At 44.0% G+C, this 22,047-nt stretch overlaps 1 protein-coding gene across 2 annotated transcripts; it reads right to left on the bottom strand.

Annotated features, from left to right (window-relative positions):
* Nucleotides 1-1,261: 1,261 nt before the first annotated feature.
* Nucleotides 1,262-18,070, bottom strand: Chrna1 (cholinergic receptor nicotinic alpha 1 subunit). 2 transcript variants are annotated; one of them, XM_048344232.1, is made up of 10 exons: nt 18,009-18,070; nt 12,658-12,714; nt 11,759-11,904; nt 11,602-11,646; nt 10,231-10,340; nt 8,396-8,591; nt 7,740-7,977; nt 3,425-3,648; nt 1,973-2,212; nt 1,262-1,659 (listed from the first exon to the last, which is right to left on the bottom strand). In XM_048344232.1, exons 1-10 carry the CDS (start codon nt 18,049-18,051, stop codon nt 1,528-1,530), a joined length of 1,431 nt encoding a protein of 476 aa, XP_048200189.1. In that variant the 5' UTR covers nt 18,052-18,070; the 3' UTR covers nt 1,262-1,527. The 2 variants fall into 2 exon arrangements, with proteins under 2 accessions (XP_048200189.1, XP_048200190.1); XM_048344233.1 differs by lacking the exon at nt 12,658-12,714.
* Nucleotides 18,071-22,047: the final 3,977 nt, after the last annotated feature.

Below are 22,047 nucleotides of genomic sequence, written 5' to 3'. Positions count from 1 at the left end.
CAATTTCCCATTCTCTCCTGGAGCTGTTGTGGGTCAGAGGTGTGTCCGTCACTCCAAGGCCTTTTCTGACTCTTGTTATTTCTCCTTCTGGGGTAAACTGTGAAGGCTTGAAGTTCACCATGGAGGAAAAGGGTCATTTTTTTTTCTTTTTTGATTCTTCAGAATTTTAGAAGTCATGATAGTGTAAGTGTGTGTGTGTGTGTGTATGGTTTCATTTATAGAAGTAAGTCCCTAAACATGTTTGGTGTAAGGACTGAAGGATACAGGCAGGAAATTTAATTGGGGAAGCAGAAAGATGGTTGTCACTAAAACTAAAACTCTGAGAAATACAGGCCAGAGGTTACAGAATTGCCTAGCTCAAGCTAGGAGAGACCAGGAGAGCAAGCAAGCAGAGGACTGATCCAGAGACAGTTATTTTGGAAGCTCAAGGTCTGGGTTCAAATTGCAGTTCTACATTTGGCTGAGCAAAGAACTTGACCTCTCTGAAATCTGTTGCTTTCACTTGTAAAATAGGGATGGTGTAAACATTACCAGGATGAGATAAAACCACATAGGTGAGATGGTCTCCATGGTCCCCCATGCTCCTACTAGATAATGTTATGACCTGTTTTCCTCTAAACTCTGGGAATAAAACCCCAGGGTTCTGTTAAATTGATAAACTTAAGGTTCAGGTATAGCTCAGTAGTATAGAACATGCTTTTTATGTACAGAGCCTCAGCTCTCCTCAAAACAAAAACCACCTAAGAAATCTCTCCCAAACTCCTAGTTCAACATGTGTCTTTTGATATTATTTGCATTTTGGTGGTGATTCTGAAAGTTTTCTATTTCCTGTCTACTGTTTCCTCTCTGTCCAAATCAGAGGCTTTATCTTTTTAGATCAATGGGACTTTCCAAGTAAGTTACAAAACTAGGTCTTTCCTTTAAAAAAAAAAATCCAATGAAACATAAAACAAAATAGCAGTTAGCCAGGTGCTTGTAGCTCACACTTATAATCCTTGCTACTCAGGAGGCTGAGATCTGAGGATCATGGTTCAAAACTATCCCAGGCAGGAAAGTTCGTGAGACTTTTATCTCCAGTTTACCACTGAAAAGGTGAAAGTGAGCTGTGGCTCAAGTGGCAAAGCACTAGCCTTAATCAGAAAAGCTAAGAAATAGTGACCATACCCAAGTTCAAGCCCCAGCACGGGCACCAAAAAACAAACATCAACAACAACAAACATCAGCAATGATAACACAAAAGCAAACTTTGCTTTTTCAGGCAAACCTCTTCTAGATGCCCATCTTTTTGTTTTTTTAAAGATCCAGTTTCATATACTGAAAGGGTTCACTCTCCAGGGAGACACAGCAAGGCTGAAGGGAGATGTGAGGGAGGCCAAATCCTTATGTAAACATAAATTATCACCAGAATGATAAGTATAGAAAATCATAGGACTGATAAGTGAGAGGGTATCAAAGTCGAAAAGCCCTTTTTGGCCTGCCTCTCCTTGTTCTGGCCAGTCTTGGGGCAGATCTAGGCTCCACTTCTGCTCATCCTTGCTGATTCAGTTCAATGAGCCGGCCTGCAAACACAGCCAGGGTTCCGATGAGACAGACAAGCATGAAGACCCCAAGGAGAATGTGGTCCATTACCATTGCGACGTACTTCCACTCCTCCGCCGCCTGGGAAAGAGGAGAGTGTGACCCAGCATTCCCTCTCAAGCAGGTGTAGGACTTACAGTGTTCATGCCACCCACCTTCTATCTTAAGATCTCAAAGCTGTCAACATCCCCAGCCTAGCATATGATCTTAAATTTTGGAAGAAAAATTATTCATAACCTGATCAGTTAGTAAGATGGCCTACAGATGGTCACCAGGGTACATTTCCTGTCAGTAGTTGTGGCTTGAATACCAACCCACCCATCAAGTCAAACCCATCATTCACACTCATGCAATTGATCATTTAAACCTAGAAGCAAGGATTACAAAAGCTTACATTATTGGACTCCTGGTCTGACTTCATGGTCTCTGCGATGTATTTGACACCTTCGATGGCACTTTTCACCTCAGGGTGTTTAATTAGTGGAGAGTGGAATCCCAGGGGGGGAGGCCCAGGCTTCCCAGAGATGTCAGAAATATCGATGTCTTCGGTGAAAATTTTTTTCTCTTGTTTGTCTCTTGATGGTCTTTTCATTGTGGAGAAAAACATGACATTCGGGATAGTGTCGATAAAAACCTAGCAAAAAAGACAGCCATGATATGAGAACTATTGTCAATACAGGCAAGTATCAAAGTGGTCCTAGACAAATAAAGTCCTTCACATACATCCTGTGGCCTGTCTAGTGGTTGTGATGATTCTGTAGTGTGAGAAGTTCACCACTGGAGGGAGCCTGTGTGCAGTCACCCATCCCTCAAAAGTTCCCTGACAATGTATTCTCAGGACTCTCTTATCTAGGGGATGGAGGCCCTTCTGCCTCCTCAAATGTATCAACTTTCACCCCATAAAGTAGCTAGACAACCTTTTCTGTTTCTTGTTCCCAAAGAAACAGTAGCAGAGGTATTGCTAGGAGTCATCCTACATTCTTCATAGAACAGGTATTCTAAAAACAGCAGTTGCTTTTAAAATTCCTGACATGAAGATCCTATACTTCATTTTAACAAATGGACATATCTGGGCATCAGATGCAGTTTAATATTAGAAAATTTGCCCAGCACGTGCTAAGCCCTGAGTTCAAACCTCAACACTAACTGCCCTCCTCCCCCAAATAAGAATTTAATTGAAATGCTAACATTTTTCTCAGTCCAATAATGCAAATATAAAACAAAATTCCTCACTTTCGACATTCTCTCCTTAAGCTCCTTCTCAGTCTCTAGTCTTTATTCAGTTATCAACATGATTTTACCAGCAAAAATAAACTAGTCCATTCATAAATTGGAAGAAATAATCAGAAACCTTAAGAATGTCACAGGGTAAAACAACAACAAAAATAGATACTTTCCTCTTGAATCAAAGAGATTTTGTAGGGCTGGGAATATGGCCTAGTGGTAAAGTGTTCACCTCATATACACGAAGCCCTGGGTTCGATTCCTCATCACCACATATATAGAAAAAGCCAGAAGTGGAGCTGTGGCTCAAGTGGTAGAGTGCTAGCCTTGAGCAAAAAGAAGCCAGGGGCAGTGCTCAGGCCCTGAGTTCAAGCCCCAGGTGTGGCAAACAAAACAAAGGGATTTTGTAAAGTTGAATTTGGAGTGGGCTTTGTTAATTCTGTTTTTATTCTCTCTCTGGGAAGGCTACATGGATTGTCTCTATGGAGACGTCAAAGAAACTTCCTTCCCAATTTCTGGCAGCCCAGAAAGGACTAGTCGTTGTAAATATGCATAGGCGTTGGCAATCCCTCTCCCCTCCCACCCACTAGGTGGAGATGAGCCCCATATGAAGTTGGCTCACCTTTCGCACCCACTCGGGCATGATGTGGGTGCTAGGAGAGCGGTGGTGTGTGTTGATGACAATGACGGTGATAATGATGGACGCGATGACAAACACCATGGTGAACAACATATATTTCCCAATCAAGGGCACAGCACTGGAGGTGGAGGGGATCAGCTCCACAATGACCAGCAGGAACACAGTCAATGACAGTAAGACAGAGATGCTCAGTGTCATCTTCTCCCCTAGGAAGAAAACCACAACAAACCCATCTATGATGGGCTGACTTCTCCCCCATCCTACACCCCCAGGGCCTCAGAATGTGTCTGTATAAGGGATCTCATATAAAGAGATCATTAAGGTAAAATGAGGTCAATCCAATAGGGCAGGTGTTCTTATAAGGGGAGCTTTGGATATGCATGTGGGGTCACAGGGAGGAGATGGTCATCTGCCGGCCTAGGAGTGAGGCCTCAGAGGAGTAAATTCCACCAACACCTTAACCCCAGCCTTCCAGCCTCTGGACTGTGGGAACATAGATTCCTGTTGTTTACACCACCCAGTCTATGGTTCTTTGTACTGCAGCCCTGGCAAACTCATTTGTCATAGATGCCCAAGTGAAGGACTGTAGTGGGCAGATTTGCAAATGATTGTTCTGGGGAATTTTTTTATGTTTGTTTTTGTTTGTGTTGCCAGTTCTGGGGTTGGACTCAGGGTCTGAGCACTGTCCCTGGCTTCTTTTTGCTCAAGGCTAGCACTCTGCCACTTGAGCCATAGCGACACTTCCAGCTTTTTCTATATATGTGCTGAGGAATCGAACCTAGGGCTTCATGTATATGAGGTGAGCACTTTACCACTAGGCCATATTCTGGGGATTTTTTTTTTTCCTGGAGAATTTTCTCTATGACCTCAGCATCCTAACTCTAGTGACCATGGCAAATGGCCAGCATTTCCATTAGAGGTTGCCAAGAAGCAAGTAATGTCTTTATGTCAGGCCCTCAAATTTTGTTTCTTTGTGGAGCTCAGGAAGCCAAGAGGGGTTCTTGTTGGCAAGCTGGACCCAGAGTAGCAGCTTTTTTTTTCCCTCTGGAAGCAGAATGAATTGAACTTCATAAAATAGCCTGACTGTTTGTTACCCATCAGACAAGTGGGCAGCCAGAAGACTCTGTATTGTTCTCTCGGTGTGGTTGTAAGCTGCAAGACTGAAACGAGGAAAAGGACCACACCTGCAAGGCATTGGTGTTTCTCTGCATCTTTAGTGACCTGATCTCCCTGCTCCCTTTTTCACTTCCATCTAAGAAGTCATCATCTCACTCCTGGATATGTTTTTTTTTTTTTTTTCCATTAAAAGAGTAGAGATTTCCTTGCCCCTAGCCCTTTTGCCTTTCAGGCCTTGAGTCTCAGAAGTCTTGGCCAGGCAAATGTAGCATCAGAAAGGTCAAGGATAAATGGCCTTGAGTTATCTCCATGGAATTTGACCACCTTAAAAGCATTGGAGGACCGGTGGATGGGACCATCATTGTGATGGTCTTGCTGCTGGTTGTTCTGGAAAACCCTAGTATTGCCCTGCTAGTATATAGAAGCTTTCCAACACTGGTTTGCTTCCAGTAGGCCTCTGCCTCTGGGGATTCTGCATGTAGAAAGTCAAACAACCTTGCATCAAAAATATTTAGGAATGGGGGCTGGGAATTAGTGGTAGAGTGCTTGCCTAGCGTGCATGAAGCCCTGGGCTCAATTCCTTAGTACCACATAAACAGAAAAAGCCAGAAGTGGTGCTGTGGCTCAAGTGGTACAGCTCTAGCCTTGAGCATAGAGAGGCTCAGGGGCAGTGCCCAGGTCCTGAATTCAAGGCCCAGGACTGGCAGAAAAAAATTAGTAAAATATAGGGTGATGATAGACTTCAGTTGTAGTATACTTGCCGAGCAAGTACAAGGTCTTGGGTTTGATCCTCAGCACGCAAAAATACAAACAAAAAATTGCAACTAAATTGAATATATAGGCTTTTTTTTCTTGTCACTATTGCCTATCAATGTATAATAGCCAATTCAAATTGTATTTGGTTTTATAAGTAATCTAGAAATGAAGGAACATACAGGGCTGGGAATGTAGCTTAGTGGTAGAGTGCTTACCTAGCATGCATGAAGCCCTGGGTTCGATTCCTCAGTACCACATAAACAGAAAAAGCAAGAAGTGGTGCTGTACTCAAGTGGTAGAGTGCTAGCCTTGAGCAAAAGAAGCTCAGGGATAGTGCCCAGGCCCTGAGTTCAAGCCCCAGGGTTGGCAAAAATAAACAAATAAACAAAAACCCCAAACAAAAATAAGAATATACATAGGTCATTGCAAATACTGTGTGTGTGTGTGTGTGTGTGTGTGTGTGTGTGTGTGTGTATTCATCCTGGGGCTTGAGCTCAGTGCCTGGGCATTATCCCTTAGCTTTTTTGCTCAAGGTTGGAACTCTACCACTTGGACCACAGCTCCACTTTTGTCTTTTTAGTGGTTCAGTGAATATAAGAGGCTCATAGACTTTTCTGCCTGGGCTGGCTCTGAACTGCAATTCTCAGACCTCAGCCTCCTGAATAGCTAAGATTATGGGCATGAGCCAACAGTGCCCAGCTTACTATGCTATTTTATATCAAGGACTGGAACAAGCATTGATTTAGGTAACTATAAGGGTCCTGGACCCAATCCACCATGGAGACTAAGGGACCCCATAAACACAGAGGACAGAATGGATGGAAGGAAAAACTGGTTAGGACAGCCTCCAAAACTGAAAAAGAAACCTGAATTTGAAAGATAAGTTACATATAATTTGATTAATAACAAGGGTAATAGTAGCTAGCATTTACCAAGCCTAGTATAGTTCATTGTCCCTAATGTTTTTCAAGCAGACATTATTCAGTGTTTATAGACATTAATCTCTTTAGATATTGCCCTGGCAGTGTTTTCTTTGTTTACTTTCAGGTGCTTCATTTGGTTAGGAGGCTAAAAAGATCTTTACTCGTACTCATTTGTTTAAAAATGGCTGCAGGCTGAGGTGGGATAAGCCCCAGTTCCTGGTCAGCCTGGGCAACATAGACCGAATGAAAAAGGAAAAAAATAAAATTCAAAAGTTAAAATGAAGGGGCTGGGAATGTGGCCTAACAGTAGAGTTCTTGCCTAACATGCATAAAGCCCTGGGGTCGATTCCTCAGCACCACATACACAGAAAAAGCTGGAAGTGGCTCAAGAGGTAGAGTGCTAGCCTTGAGCAAAAAGAAGCCAGGGACAGTGAGTGCTCAGGCCCTGAGTCCAAGTGCCAGGATTATGGGCGGGGGTGGGGAGGGTGGGGGTGGGGGGTGGGGGGGTTGGGGGGGGAGTTAAAATAAGCACAGCGCTGGTACATTGCTCCAGCAGGGGGAGCCCTTGCTGCCCTTTTCTCCACTGTCCTGAGGGGTGTGCTCTATCTTTTCTATTTTTCCTATTCTTCTACTATAAACTGTTCACAAGCGGGGGCTGGTTCGCAGATGTATGTGTGTCCTTTTGTTTTTTTTGGCTGATTGCTGGTATCTGATGAAATTATATCACAGATGTGATTACTTAGTAAGAGGTAAGTAAGTTGTTCAGGCTGAAACGTGAGAACGAATTGCCTCTTGGGAAGTGCAGTCTTGTGTATAAGACACTGCCATCTGGAAAGCAGCTATGCAGAAGCTACTGAAGAGGTGTGTAATGAGAGAAGGAGCAAGACCTGGAGTAGCTGGCATACAGAATGACATCACAGGGGATGTCTTTGTCACACATAGCCACATGGTTCTGTGCGAAGCACATTGCTGGCATCGAGCAAAAGTATTTGTGTGTGTGCCTCGATATTGGGACTTGAACTCACATTTTCCCTTAGATTTTCATTCAATGCTGGTGCTCTACCACTTAAGCCACACCTCCACTTCCAGCTTTTTTGCTAGTTAGCTGGATATAAGAATCTCTTGGAATTTGTTTGCCCAGGCTGGCTTTGAACCTCATTCCTCAGATCTCAGTCTCCTGGGGGAGCTAGGATTCTAGGTATGAGCCACTGGCGTCTGGCTGAGCAAACATATTGATGGCTAATTTCCTTTAACTGGACTGAGCTAGGGATGTGCACCTTTGAGCTTATGTCCAACTCTGCCTTACTCTTGACATCTGCCTAGCTGTGCACTCTCTTCACAATCACTTTCCATTCTACCTGGCTGCCTGGCACATGTGTCCTCCCAGTGATTGTGCCTTGGGTCTCTGCACCTCAATTTGTGAGCACATGATTATTTCTGGCTCTCCCTAAAATAGCAGCATATGCTCCATCAGCAGCTGCTGCCATGGCAACGGCACCCACCTGAGTCTGTGGGTAGGTAGAACACCAGACTGGTTAGGAAGGAGAAGAGCAGGCAGGGAATGATGACGTTGACGATGAAGTAGAGAGGCAGGCGTTGCATGACGAAGTGGTAGGTGATGTCTAGGTATGGGGTGTTGGGGCAGCAGGAATAGAACACCCAGTGCTTCCAGCCCCGGGACTCCTTGATCACCCATTCCCCGCTCTCCATGAAGTTGCTCAGGTCTGGCTGGTCACTTTCCTGGGGAAGGGAAGGCTCTGTAAGCAGCAGCAGAAGTGGCATTGGTGGCAACAGCCTCTAATTCTGAGGGTCATGGACCCAGGACTGGTATTGGGCCACTTTTGCTTAGGGTCTTAGGTTGCTTTTCTAAAGCATCAGTGACTTTGGATTTATAGAATTCTTCTTTTTAGTTCTATATTCAAGTTATCTGGGAACTTTGAAACATGAGTGTCTCCCCTTTGATGGATTAAGTCAGAATGGTTTTAAGCCCCCCATTAGTTCTCAAGAGTCTTCTCCAATAGTTACTAAGGCTCCAACTCGATGACTCACTAGTTCTAACCGGTGCTGCGAGCCTGTGACCACCCAGGGGCAGAGTTGGTAACTAATGGGGATCACACTGTTTCTGAACCCAAGATCCTCACAAGACGTCATGACCTACCGGGTAGATTGTCACCACAGAGCCATCATAGGACCAGGTGCCCAGCTTCATGCTGCAGTTCTGCTCATCAAATGGAAAGTGGGTGACAAGGATCTCACAGTAGCTTTTAAAGATGGCTGGAGGTGTCCACGTAATGTGGCCGGTGTAGTCCAGCAGCACTTTGGTGAACTTGACAATGGCAAAGTCACCATTTGCACTATAATTGGGATAAGAGAAGAAAATGGCTCCAAGTGACAGATGAGCCTTCTATTCTGCTTGGAGATGTTAATAGGTGACAGCTGCTAATTATTCAGGTGCTAATTATGGAAGCTTTCTCTGGGGATGGTTGCTTTTTCATCTATGGAATGTTGCCCAAATTTGTCTTATAACAAGAATCATGGGAGTACTTGTTAAAAATACACTTTCCTGAGCATTAGGAAGCCTTGAGTCAGAATATCCAGGGAAGAAAATGAGAATCTACAGGTTTAAGGAAACAGCAGGTAACAAGGGCCTATGCATCTCAGGTTTTTCCAGCCCTATGTGGTATTTGTGATTTAATTTCCATCTATCCCCTATCAATAAACTTTAAGAATTAACTGGGAAACCTGGAAATTTAAAAGAAACCCTCCATTGTTTACTTACTATGACACACAGGTTAAGAAAAGGATCTATTGCCGCGTGTGTATGTGTGTGTGCACACGTGCACGTGTGTGCATGCATGTGTGCATGCGTGCATGCTGGGTGCTATGCTTGAGCATCATGGCTAGCACTCTTCAGCCACAAATCTACTTCTAGATTTTTGGTGGCTAATTGGAGATAAGAGTCTCACAGACTTTCCTGCCTCAGCTGCCTTTGGACAGAGATCCTCAGATCTCAGCCTTTCGAGTAGCTAGGTTTGCAGGTGTGAGCTACCAGCAGCCAGTTTTATTGCCTTTTTAAGAATCATTGAGAACTTGGCATGGTGGTGCAAGTCTGTAATACCAGTATAAGATATGGATGTAAGTGGATAGTGAGTTCAAGGTTAGCCTAGGCTACATTATAAAACATCCAGGCCAACCAGGCACTGGTGGCTCACACCTGTAATCTTAGCTATTCAGGAGACTGAGATCTGAGGATCTTGGTTCCAAGTCAGCCTGAGCAGGAATGTTTGTGAGACTCTTATCTTTAATTAACCACCAAAAAAAGCTGGAAGTGGAACTTTGGCTCAAGTGGTAGAGTGCTACCATTAGGTCAAGTCCCAGGACACACACACACACACACACACACACACACACACACACACACACACACACACACACACACACCTCTCCTGGCCAGTATAAGGTTCCTGCCTAGGAAGAACGCTCTTTGAATGAACATTCCCTGACAAATGAAGGGTGTTGGATAATGAGCATGTCATTAGATCAAGTGCCTGGGATCCCATTATAATATCACAACATGCTGTCTGTCACAGGGCCCAGAGGATGGGCAAGACGGGCATCCGGGCACCAGTATCAAATGACGTGCAGGATGTGATGAGTCAGAACTCTGGGTTTAGACCCACTTGGTAGGGAGGAAATGTAATTCCAAGGAACTGAGGGATAGGAAGTTGGGTGCCTTGGAGGGTTGCCACATACTCCTCAGGAGCACTCAGGAATTATATGTCCCCCACCCACAGCCTTGATTCAATTTGGCTCCCATAATTGTTTCTATTCATAACATGAGACACCATATGGCCGCTCTCGCCTGTCAATGCGGTTCTGGTTTTTAGGGGTTATTTAATGTTAACAGTGGTGAGAGGCATGCAAATACCCCCTACCCAGGACGCTCGTCTCCACCTGTCCCAGAAGACCCCTCCCGCCCGGGGCTTTGCTCACTTGTTGTAGAGAACAAGGTCTGGCCGCCAGATCTTTTCTGAGGGAATGTGAATTTTTTTCACACCACCATAGTCATCTGGATTCCATTTTAGGTTGTAATCCACCCATTGCTAGAGACAAAGACATGTAGCTAATGAAAAAGTCAAAGACGTTTTTCAGAAAATCTAAGGTGATCCAGAGCCCCTGTGGGCATGGTAATCCAGCTATGGTAGAAATTGTGTTTCAGAAAGGAATGTTTGATTCAGAATTCAGTATCCACATTTGTAAACTATAACAACAAACCTTAGAATGCTGGTTATGCTTAAGCCTCATTGCAAGCACATTATTATCTCATGTAGTTCTTACTATAATCTTTGGAGATAGAAGTGACTGCTGAGTTGGGCAAGGTGGCATTCACCTGGGATCCTAGGTGCTGAGGGGGTAGAGATTGGGGAGGATCAAGGTTCAAGGCCAGTCTGGGCAAAAGCTCAAGACTCTCAAAAACATACCTGGTATAGAAACATGGTACATGCCTGTGGTCCCAGCCACTTGTGAGGCAGAGGTAAGAAGATTGGAGCCTGAGGCCCATGTAAACAAAAGTACAAGACCCTTTCTGAAAAAGATAGCAAATACTCTGGGGGCGTGACTCAAGTAGTATAAGCACTTCAAGTACAGGTTCTGAGCACAAACCCCAAGATTGCCAAAAATAAGACAAAAGTAGTGATAATTGACCTTGTTTAGAGTTGAAGGAACAAGGTCACACCTCAGTGCCACACCAACTGGGAGGTGGCAGATCCACCAGGCCACGCTGGACATCCTCAGGTAAGAACAACCCTAGCGTGGACACTTGGTTCAAGCTCTGGCATAAATCTTAAAAGTGTTATATGTTTTCCTATATTATAAAATGCTGCAAATTTGGATAACACGATGTTATGGTGTTAATCCAATACTTCATCATATGACCATACTTGGAACTAGAGTCTTTTCAGAGAAATCAAGAACATTAAGGTAGGTCCTAATCCAATATGACCGGTGTCCTTATAAAAACAATGATGAGTGATACTTTCTCTTGTTGAAGCAACCAGTGGCTGCCCTAGCAAAGCAATACAAATAAGAAGTCCAATGTAAACACAAAAAAACAAAAACCAGGCAGGATCTATACTCCCATATATATGGAATATTTGTGTGTATGTATGGGAGTGTGTATATATATAATGTTTATATGAAGTATATGGGATATGTATATATACACATACATATATATGTATGTGTGTGGGGGATCTATACCCTATAGATCCTCTTATATCTCTGTTACCTAAATTGACTTCCTCAGGACCCAGGTTTGATTTCAGGGTGAATCAAAACAGTGGTGCAGTTATCTCATTGAATTACCTGTTTCAGACGCACATTGGTTGTCACGATTTGATTTACTTCATCCTGAAAAAAAAGAAAAGGTTCCCTCTGCAGAAGGTGGAGGACAGAAGAGAGGGCGGAGTCATTTGGTGGGATTGGGGGGGGGTGCCATGGGAGCCCCCAGGGCTTGTCTTACCACGCTGATGAGCTGTATCAGCTGCAGGCCCACGGTGACCTCCACAGCTTGGCGGTGATCCTCCACTGGCCGCACCACGCTGCTGTAGTTCTCAAATAGCTTTGCCACCAGACGGGTCTCATGTTCAGAGCCCAGAACGAGGCCAGCTGGACCGCAAATGACACATACTCTGTCAGACTCTGCCCCTCCACCAACCCCAGTATCGGTGATTGAAGGCATGCAGAGCCCTAGCTATGGTTGGCATGCAGGACCTCTGGGGAAGGCTGCCTCGTGTCGCCATATTGCTTAAGGTCTCTTTCTAAGTACAATTGCTTGGCAGCTCCCTTTCCAGGCTCCAGTGGGGGTGGGCTAGGCCAGATGATCACAACACTTGTCCTTTGGGCAGGTGACAGTCCTTATTACAGCCCCCAGCTAAACAAGTGTGCCGAGAGCATGCAAGGGAGAAAAACCCATTGAAAAGCCAGCATCTGTGTCTCAGAGTGTGGTCATGGTGGTAATGGAATTTTGGACTAGCTGGACTCAGATCTCCTGACACTGTGAATAGAGAAAGCCGGTTGCTAGTGCACCTCCCTTAGGATGGCCTTGTTAACAAACTAGAAAATAAAATGCTGGTGGGGTTGTGAGAGGCTGGCTCCTCATCTGTTGTTGATGGAATTATAACGTGGCAGTCCCTCAACAAGGTAAGCTGTTCCCACGTGACCCAGTAATTCCACCCTTAGGTGCACACCTGAGTGAAGAACAGCACTATTTAAAATGATCAGAAGGTGGAGACAAAAGTGCCCAGCAGCAAATAAGTGGACAAGTAAAGTATGGTGTTTCCAAACAATGCAATATTGCTCAGCATAAGAGGGAATAAAGCACTGATACATGCCCCATATGCACGAACCTTGAAAACACACCTGTGAAAGACAGCAAGCATAGCGGCAGCATGGTGCTGACTCCATTTATATGAGACACTGAAGAGAAAAACCCATAGAGAAGGGCAGAGTGGTTGCTAGGGGGGCACGGGGGAGGTGAGAGGGAGACAGGCTGCACACACCTTCCTTCTGAGATGAAGGCAGTGGTCATAGTCACTTAACACAGCAAATCTACTTAATGCCACTGAATGTAAACCTTGAAATGATTAAGATGGTACATTTTATGGTGTGTGTGTGTGTGTGTGTGTGTGTGTGTGTGTGTGTGTGTGCATGCACATACATGGCCAAAGGAGGGTTTGAATTCAAGGTCTAGACACTGCCCCTGAGCTTTTTACTCATGGTTAGCACTCTATCAGTTGAGCCACAGCTTCACTTTTGGCTTTTTGATGGTTAATTCGAGATGAGAATTGCATGGACTTTATAGGCTGGCTTTAAACCACCATCTGTAGATCTCAACCTCCTGAGTAGCTAGGATTACAGGCATGAGTGACCAGCACCCAGCTTGTAAAGAGCATTTCACTGAATGTGTCTATCAGTAGTGATTTGTGGTAAAATGCCCATTATATATGTTTACCATTTTAATCATGTTAAAGCTCATAGTTAGAAGGTGTCACTTGAGCTTTGTTAGGTTTGAAGCCCTATTCAGAGCATGAGAACTCCAACAGCCCTTTAGGATGTAGAGCAGTACCATCAAATATTCTCCAGCAGTACCATCAAATATTCAAATGGCACTTTTCTGTTCAGCATGTCAGGGGGCAGAAGCCATTATCCTGTGGTTCCCATCCCAGCCCCAACACATGCCATTCCTCTGAGGCTGGTGAGACTGGCAGACATTCTCAACTGATGCTCACAAGGTTTAGGCCTTGCCCAAAGTCATACAGCCAGAAGGGCAGTGCTTGGATTGTTACATTGTGTGCTGCTCCTGCACCCGCTCTTAATTTCACCAGTGTGGCATGGGCTGGCCTGGAATCTCACAACTACACATACTCTTATTCCTAGGAGAAAACTCTGTCCGGAATTCCAAGAAGTGCCTTAGGCAGGCACTGTGTAACTCAAGCCTTGCAGGGATTGAAGTCTGCTTGTTCGGAGTAGCAGACAAATGATCACAGGAAGCAGATACATGATCCATTTGTTCTGATCCATGTAACCAGATCTCTCCTTTCCGTAGGGCATTGCTGAGACCGCCATAACATCTCTGTGGGCCAAGACAACTTTGAACATTGAGCCAGTGAGATACTTCCCCTTCTGCTCAATAGAAAATTGAGAGATTAAGTAACTTTCCCAGGTTCTGCAAGTGGTGGGGCCAGGATTCCATGAGTGTTCTTCACCTACAGCTTTGGGTCTGTGTGAAATAACCAGTGATAAATGTAAGGGAACAGATACATATTTATCCCCTCAAAGTATACCTTTTGATTAACCCCACAGGGCCCGAATAAGTACTTGTGTTTGTATTAGCTTCTTGGATCCTTGCACTGATCTTCTGCTATCATTTTTTACTCCTGCTTTATAGATGAGAAAATAGAGCTTTGGAATGTTCAGCAAGCACTCATGGCAGTTTCCTTTCTGGAATTGGGGTTCCCACAGAGGCAATTTACCTCCTATCCATATAGATGAGAAAATAGAGCTTCGGAATGTTCAGCAAGCAATCATGGCAGTTTCCTTTCTGGAACTGGGGTTCCCACAGAGGCAGTTTACCTCCTCTCCAAAGACCGAAAAATTATTTACATTCAGATTTTTTTTTTAATACTGGGGTTTGAACTCAGGGCCTTGCACTTGAAAATGCTCTATACTTGACTCATATTTCTAGTACTTGGTCCACACCCCAGGTTTATTTTTGCTTTCAGTTGTTTTTCAGATAAAAGTATTACTCTAACTTTGCTTAGGTAGGCCCCAAACTATGAGCCTCTTACTTTTGCCTCCTAAATAGCTGGTATTACAAGTATACTACTAAACCACACCCAGCTCTGTTCAGTGTGTGAGGCTTTCAGGATAGCTTAAACATTGTTACCTTTATGGCCCCTTGACTTAGCTCACCCCTTTGTTACTAGTGTCCCAAGTTTTGGAGACCCAAAGCTTCCAATGACACTAAAAGGGTCCAAATATGCAGAGGTTAAATATGGAACCTTCCCATACCCCCTGCCCTTGATGATCCTTCAAATACCCAGGCTTTGCACTGAACCACTGGCATAGAGCAATCTTCCTGTCCTGTACACTTTGTCCCTCCTGGCTGGAGTGGGCTTCCACCAGGGGGACTAGGATATGGAGTGGGCATCTGGGTACCTTTGCTGTTGGTATTGCTCTATGTTAGTTTTGTCAGTTGTGGGACTTGAACTCTTGGCCTGGGAGCTGTTCCTGAGCTCTTTTGCTCAAGGCTAGCACTCTACCACTTTGAGCCACAGCTGAACTTCTGTTTTTCTTAATTGGAGATAAGAGTCTCACAGACTTTCCTGCCTGGGCTGACTTTTAAGCCACAGTCCTCAGATCTCAGCCTCCTGAGTAGCTAGGATTACAGGTGTGAGCCACCAGTACCCAGCTTGTTCTGTATTTTTTAATGATCTCAATTTGACAGGAATACCATACTGAAAAGCAATGAATAAATATGAGAACATATTAGAAAGCAATGAGTAAATACTAGAAAGCATAAAAGCTCTTTGGTCAACCTGGTGCCCACTGAGGAGAAGGGGAGACCTGGAGGAACGGATTTGTCAAAACTCCAGTAACATCGACCATCCTCTCCCACCCTAGCCAATAATGAGATGCCAATTCCTTCCATAGAGAATTTCTAAGGGTGACATTGATCAAGATGCAATGCATTTAGAATTAATAATAATAAAAATAACAAGAAGAAGAGGAAGGGGAGGAGAAGGAGGAGGAGGAGGAGGAGGAGGAGGAAAAGGAGGAGGAGGAGGAATTTCCAAGTAGGTCTCCATTTCTTAGATTGGTTTCATTGATGTAGAGTGAGAAGACAGAAAGCTTCCAAAACCCAAAGGCAGAATTGTAAGTTTCTCTTTCCAGCTCCAGTTTGGTTTGGAATGGTGAGCTAATTCTCCATAGGTTCAGTGAATCACAGGAAATGACTTTCATTGAAAGACAGGGGTCAAATAAACAGATAAATCATGCCAAAGTCTTCCCTGTTAGTAAAATTATATTGGTGATCTACATTTGGATAGTGGTAACATTATTCATTTATTAAATATATGTTGAGCATTTACTGCATGCAGAAATTGACTTGAGAACCTTGAGATATGTGTAATGAGCCTGGCACAGGTCTCTATTCTATGGGGCTGACCTGTCACTTACATAAATAACAGTAAACACACTGACAGTGGCAAGGAAGTACTTAGAATCCTGGAGGCAGGAGGAAAAGATTGGAAAGAAAGAGCTGTATGAATAACCCAGTGATCAGTAGGTATCTCCTAACACAGAAAAAGTGGCCTGATATGAATGTGTGAGGATTTGTCCATAAAGGACTCACTGTAAATAGGGTAATTTAGGCAGTTTTTAAGTGTCCAAACTGGAGATCTGTAGTTTTTATATGGTCTGGGCAAAAGGAATTTTGATCTATGGCAAGTCAGTCAGTCACTTTGTATAATTCTTGCCTCAACCCGATGCTGTGTGCACTTGCAACGTGGGACTGTGGGGCTGTTTTCTGACTGTGCATGTAACAAACCAAGTCTCTACATTGCTTATTTTATCAACTACGTGACCTTGGGGAAGGCCAGTTTGTATCGTTCAACCTGTTTCCATTCAGTAAATAGTTGAAGATGTTGGACTGTCTGATACAGACAATCAACCACCTATAGGAATCAATAGCAGCAAACTGTAGGGTTGATCAAAACACATAACATATTCTTCTTTTAATAGCTAAACATAAATGTTTTGGCTTAAGAGATCTTGTAAGTTGTTTTTAAAAGAAGCTTATTACTTGGGTTTGTTTGTTTTTTCTTCTTTGCCAGTGCTGGGCGTTGGACTCAGGGCCTGAGCACTGTCCCTGGCTTCTTTTTGCTCAAGGCTAGCACTCTGCCACTTCCACAGTGCCACTTCTGGCTGTTTTCTATATATGTGGTGCTGGAGAATCGAACCCAGGGCTTCATGTATACAACAAGGCAAGCACTCTTGCCACTAATAGCCATATCCCCAGCCCCAGCTTATTACTTAAGAATTGGCATCAAGGGGCTGGGAATATGGCCTAGTGGCAAGAGTGCTTGCCTCCTATACATGAAGCCCTGGGTTCAATTCCCCAGCACCACATATACAGAAAATGGCCAGGAGTGGCACTGTGGCTCAAGTGGCAGAGTGCTAGCCTTGAGCAAAAAGAAGCCAGGGACAGTGCTCAGGCCCTGAGTCCAAGGCCCAGGACTGGCAAAAAAAAAAAAAAAAAAAAAGAATTGGCATCAAGTGTGATGTTTCACACACACCCCACCCCACACCAGCTTTGGTTTAGTCAAAGATATAATTGATCTGAGTTGAAACTACTATTGAAAAAACTAATAACATAGTTCTTTGCCTCTTGCCTTAAATGTCTGTGTTTGTCAAAGCAATATTAGGGAAGAGAAACTGCTAGCACTTTCTTTCTCATTTGGAATGATACCTATGAAGCAATCAGCAAACATCTCCTAGTTCCCTCTTTGTGAAGTTTAGGGTAGTGTTTCAGCTGCTGTATTCTGACACATTCTAGAGCAACTCACAGGTCAAGAACTGTGCAAGGTTCTGTAGTTTCAACTCAAACTTCAACCCACATAGAGTAGCATCACTAAAATAAAATTAAAAAGTAGGTAGTAATGCATTTACATGAACTTTCTTTTACCTTCAGGAGTTTAAAAAATTATAAAATATTTTATCACTATGGATTTAGTTACAATTATAAACAGGTTTCTCTTTCTACCACATGTAGCTGTCAATCAACCCTCTTCATTATCAGAATTCTTCTAGAACAACAAAAGGCCTTGTCAACTCCATTAATTGGGACTATAAGTTGCTGCTTGAATTCCCTGTAGTGGATGAACTATGAAGACAGCTCCAGGTTTCTCCAGTGCTCTTCCAGAGGCCCAGATTCTACAAGTGGCACTAAGAAGCAATTGAGAGACCTAGCAGTCTACCTTGGAGCCTTTGACAGGGAAGCTCCCACTTTAACTGGGTAACACAACCTAAAAATCTTTCTTCAAAAGTCCAACCAAGCCATCATTGGGAATAAAACAGGCAAAGGAGCCTCTGCCAGGCTGGGAAAGGCCCTTCTATGTTAGGATCCCATCAAAGATGCCCTGGTTTGAGAGGGTCTCTAATGCTTTAACTTCACATGAGAGTCCCCCTACTCCCTCCCCGCCAGCACTTACCTGAGCAGAGGCCAAGGAGCAGGAGAAGAGGCAGGGGCTCCATGGGCTGTGGGCACTGCTGTAGATCCAGAGCAGCACAGTGCTTGTTCTACTCCCTGCCACTGTGACTGGACACTTGGCTGCTAGAAGGGTTGGAAAGCCAACTGACGGCTCAGTGGAGCTATTGTCTTACACCACCTGTTCGCGGACATGACAGCTGAACTGTCCACAGCCCAGCAGCCCAGGGAGATACGCAGGGCCTTATATTGATGCAGGTGTGCCTCACTTAGCATGGTCACCATGCTTTCACAAGCTCAGTGTGACTGCTATATTTTAAACATATTATGAGTCATGGTGTGTGTGTGTGTGTGTGTGTGTAGCCTCTTCTGTTTTGTGTAACCTAGGACCTCATCTGTGTACTGATTAAATTAGGCCCACTTGGTCTGAGTAGACATCAGCTGTTTGTGTAGCATAGTAAATCACACATGTCTACATTCCCTAAATATAAAAATGCATTTGCTCTGGCTCATGGTTGAGCAGGGTGTACCTGGAGCTTTTGTAACTGCATGAATTTGAGAAGAGTGTCATTGGTGTTGAATCTTCTGCTGGAGAATTCCATTATTTCATTAGATCTAGCTTTTAACAATAGCTCATTCCATGAAACTGCCTTCCTTGGCCCCCAGAGTGGCTGTTCCCACACTCTAACCCATGTGAGCTTTTAGTTGGAGCACGCTGCCCACCTCCTATGGCTGGTACTCCAGTGGAGAGTTCTGCCCTGGCCCTGCCCCATGGCAGTTGTTCTCTGTTCCCACTTAATGCCGCCCATTCTCTGCCTACTCTCACTTGGGGAAGCAAAGAGCAGAGTGGCTCAGTGTACCAAGGCCTTTGTTTAAAAACGTCTTTCAAAACCAGTAGTTATCAATTGCTCAGTCTCAGAAGTCTTTTAACCATACTGAGCTTCTTTGCAGGGTGGAGGTGGGTTGATAGCAGGAAACAGTTATTTAAAGCCATACTGCCTGTTCCTTCCGTGCCTCCTTCCCAGACTGAATGAGGTGAGGAAAGTTTCTCACCTCAAATCTGGAGGACAGCATCCTGACAAACTGCCCTGTGCTAGTGGGTTCAAACAAATAATTTAGAAGAGGCTTGGAGGGTAGAGATGCTAGGCCCAGATTATTTATATTTTTCTATTTGAATTCAGGACATCAGTTAACTGCTAAAAAATATTAGTTCTCACATTTCTTCCTACCTTCGCAGCAGCCCCTTTCATCTACATGGAGTCATGTGACTGAGTTCAGCTCAGTGACTATATGAGGGATGGTTTCTTTGGACCCTTTTCCCAGATCTCTCCACATGCCCTTTCAGCATTCTGATTGGCTGGAACGGACATGACTCCCAGGGTAACCTTAGAAAGTACATTTTCAGGATGCTTGCTCTGGAGACATCTTGGATCCTTAAGTGATTGCCTGGAGGAGAGCACCCTCTTTCCCTGCTCACACCAAGCCCAACTTCATGAGCCAGAAGCCACATTCAGTGTATGTAGCCACAGAAATTCTGGGGCTCTTGTTATTATGAATACAAAATTTAATATTTTGCCCTGGTATCCTTGGTTAAAATCCTAAAATATACAGCATTGCAGGAGAAGGCAAGAACATAGATACTGGAGGCTGATTGATTACCCACTTTATACAGTAGCAAATTATTTGGTAAAACTCTGGTCTTCACTTACTTGGTGAGTGTGAGACTACTGGGGCCACATTCTAGTAGAAGAGGGTGGCATTGGTGAATGTTGATTCTTACTGACTTTGTGGGTACAAGCAAGAGTTGGTACAAGGAAGAGTTGAGCTCAGGCAAGGACTGATTGCTTCTCAATCTGGAAATCTGAAGTCTTCTGCTTCTACTAAAGAGTAGGTGATAACATGGAAATAAAGGTTTTGAGCAGCAATAGACTAAGACTTCTTAATAAACATGGCGGAGGTGTAGCTCAGTGGTACAATATTTGCCTAGCATATGTGAGGCCTTGGGATCCATTTCCAGCAAGGCTAGAAAAAGTAATTTTTTACTGTATTTTGCTACATGTCAAACCCTGTTCTAAGCATCCAGGATTCATCATTAACCAAAATAGGTAAGATTCCCATTCCTCTGCAAAAATGCATTCTAATTGGAGGAAATGGATGGCTCGATCTATGTGCCTAAGCAGTGGATGATGGTAGACTGGAACAGAAGGAAGCCCAGTGAAAGAGGTAAACAGTCATTGGATTTGGGTTTGAAAAATATTTTTTAACACCAGAGCTATCAGGATTTCATAAAGGATGAATCTGAGATGTGAGAAAAAGAGGCATTTGTGATGATTTGCAGTGCCTTGAGCATTAGGAAAGATTTAGGTGCCACAAGTTTTTAAAAAAGCACTTGGAAGCCAGGGATTGGTGGTTCTTTCACCTAAAAGAAAAAGTTATTTTTGCCAGGTATTGGTGCTTCATGTCTGTAATCCTAACTACCCAGGAGGAGATCCAAGGATTGTGGTTGGAAGCAGGGCAGGAAAGTCTGTGAGATTCGTACCTCCAATTTGCTACCAAAAAAAGCTGGAAGTGGTGCTGTGGCTCAAGTGGTAGAGTGCTAGCCTTGAGCAAAATGCTTAGGGTCAGCACCTAGATTTTGAGTTTGAGACCTATGACCAGCAACCACCTCCCAAATAAAAATAAAACAATAGAAACAGAGAGGAAAGAAAAGCAGGTGGAGGAAGCAGGTGTAAGGTAGGGAGGCCAGGAGCTCTGCCAGAGCCAAGATGCATTTGTAATGTTCTTTAGAATCAGAATGAGGAATGGATTTATGAGTCAGGCTATAGGAGATGCCAGTACAAAAGGTCCAAGGAATGAGTGTATGCAGGAAGAGAAGAGAACATTAGAAGGTTAGGAAGAGGAGAAGGCAGCAGAGAAAGCAGTAAGACAAGAGGAGAGGTAAGAGGGGGGCAGTTCTGGAAGCCTGGAGAAATACCAGTGCAGGAGGGAGTGATCTGCTGTGTAAATTGATGCTGATGGAGCCTGAGAGCCGAGGATATAAATGACTTGTGAAGATTAGCAATATGGAGGCCCTGTGACCTTGACAGGTATGAAACCATGTAGGAAATGAGGTGGTAGCTGGTGGGTAGAGACTAAAATATTTTTTTTTTCAGAGCCCCAGTGACTGACACCTGTAATCCCAGCTACGAAGGAGGCTAAGATCTGAGGGCCCCTGGCTTAAAACCAGGCTGGAGAAGACAAAGTCAGGATGCTTATCTCCAAATAACTAGCAAAAAGCCAGAAGTGGGGGACTAGCTCAACTGGTAAAGCACCACCCTTCCATGAAAAACTAAGCAAAAGCATGAGGCTCTTGCCTTATGCTGGATCACATGGATCACATGGAAGGATTTTTCCCCCCTGCCTTTTGGTAATGGGAGACATAACAGTGTACTTAGGTGATGATTATACCAGTAATTATTTTAAAATGAGCAGGAAGGGCTGGGGATATAGCCTAGTGGCAAGAGTGCCTGCCTCGGATACACGAGGCCCTAGGTTCGATTCCCCAGCACCACATATACAGAAAACGGCCAGAAGCGGCGCTGTGGCTCAAGTGGCAGAGTGCTAGCCTTGAGCAGGAAGAAGCCAGGGACAGTGCTCAGGCCCAGGACTGGCCAAAAAAAAAAAAAAAAAAAAAAATGAGCAGGAAGACTGAGTCAGGAACAGAAGAAAAACATCCACAAAAATGTTACCCAAAATGAGATATATGCTTTTTTATAACTTGAAAACTATATAAAATGAATATATTCCTAGTCCAACAATGCTTTTCACACATTCACTTTTAATGGCTGCAGAAAATTTTTTTGAGGGTGCCGTAATTTGTTTATCTAACTCCTTCTTATTGGCTACTTGAATGGTTTCCTTTTTAAAATTTTTTTCATGCTAGTCCCTCGCCTCTCATTCAGGTTTTTCACTCAAATGGCACTCTACCACAAGAGACACACCTACAGTTCTGGATTTTTTTTGGTTCATTGGAGATGAGTTGCTTAGACTTGTCTTCCTGGACT

The sequence above is a fragment of the Perognathus longimembris genome, chromosome 4 (assembly GCF_023159225.1).
Source record: "Perognathus longimembris pacificus isolate PPM17 chromosome 4, ASM2315922v1, whole genome shotgun sequence".
NCBI lineage: Eukaryota > Metazoa > Chordata > Mammalia > Rodentia > Heteromyidae > Perognathus > Perognathus longimembris.
The sequence above is the reverse complement of the archived record's forward strand: the minus strand, read 5'-3'. Positions and strand labels throughout refer to the sequence as shown.

What these genes read in the sequence shown, in the direction of transcription:
- Chrna1 (XM_048344232.1), bottom strand. Translation starts at nt 18,051, where the DNA reads ATGGAGCCCCTGCCTCTTCTCCTGCTCCTTGGCCTCTGCTCAG. An exon ending in GCTCCTTGGCCTCTGCTCAG is followed by an intron (nt 12,715 to 18,008) that starts GTAAGTGCTGGC and finishes TTTTCTCTTCAG; the next exon opens with TGTCTCATATAAATGGAGTC. An exon ending in TGATACAGCTCATCAGCGTG is followed by an intron (nt 11,647 to 11,758) that starts GTAAGACAAGCC and finishes CTTTTTTTTCAG; the next exon opens with GATGAAGTAAATCAAATCGT.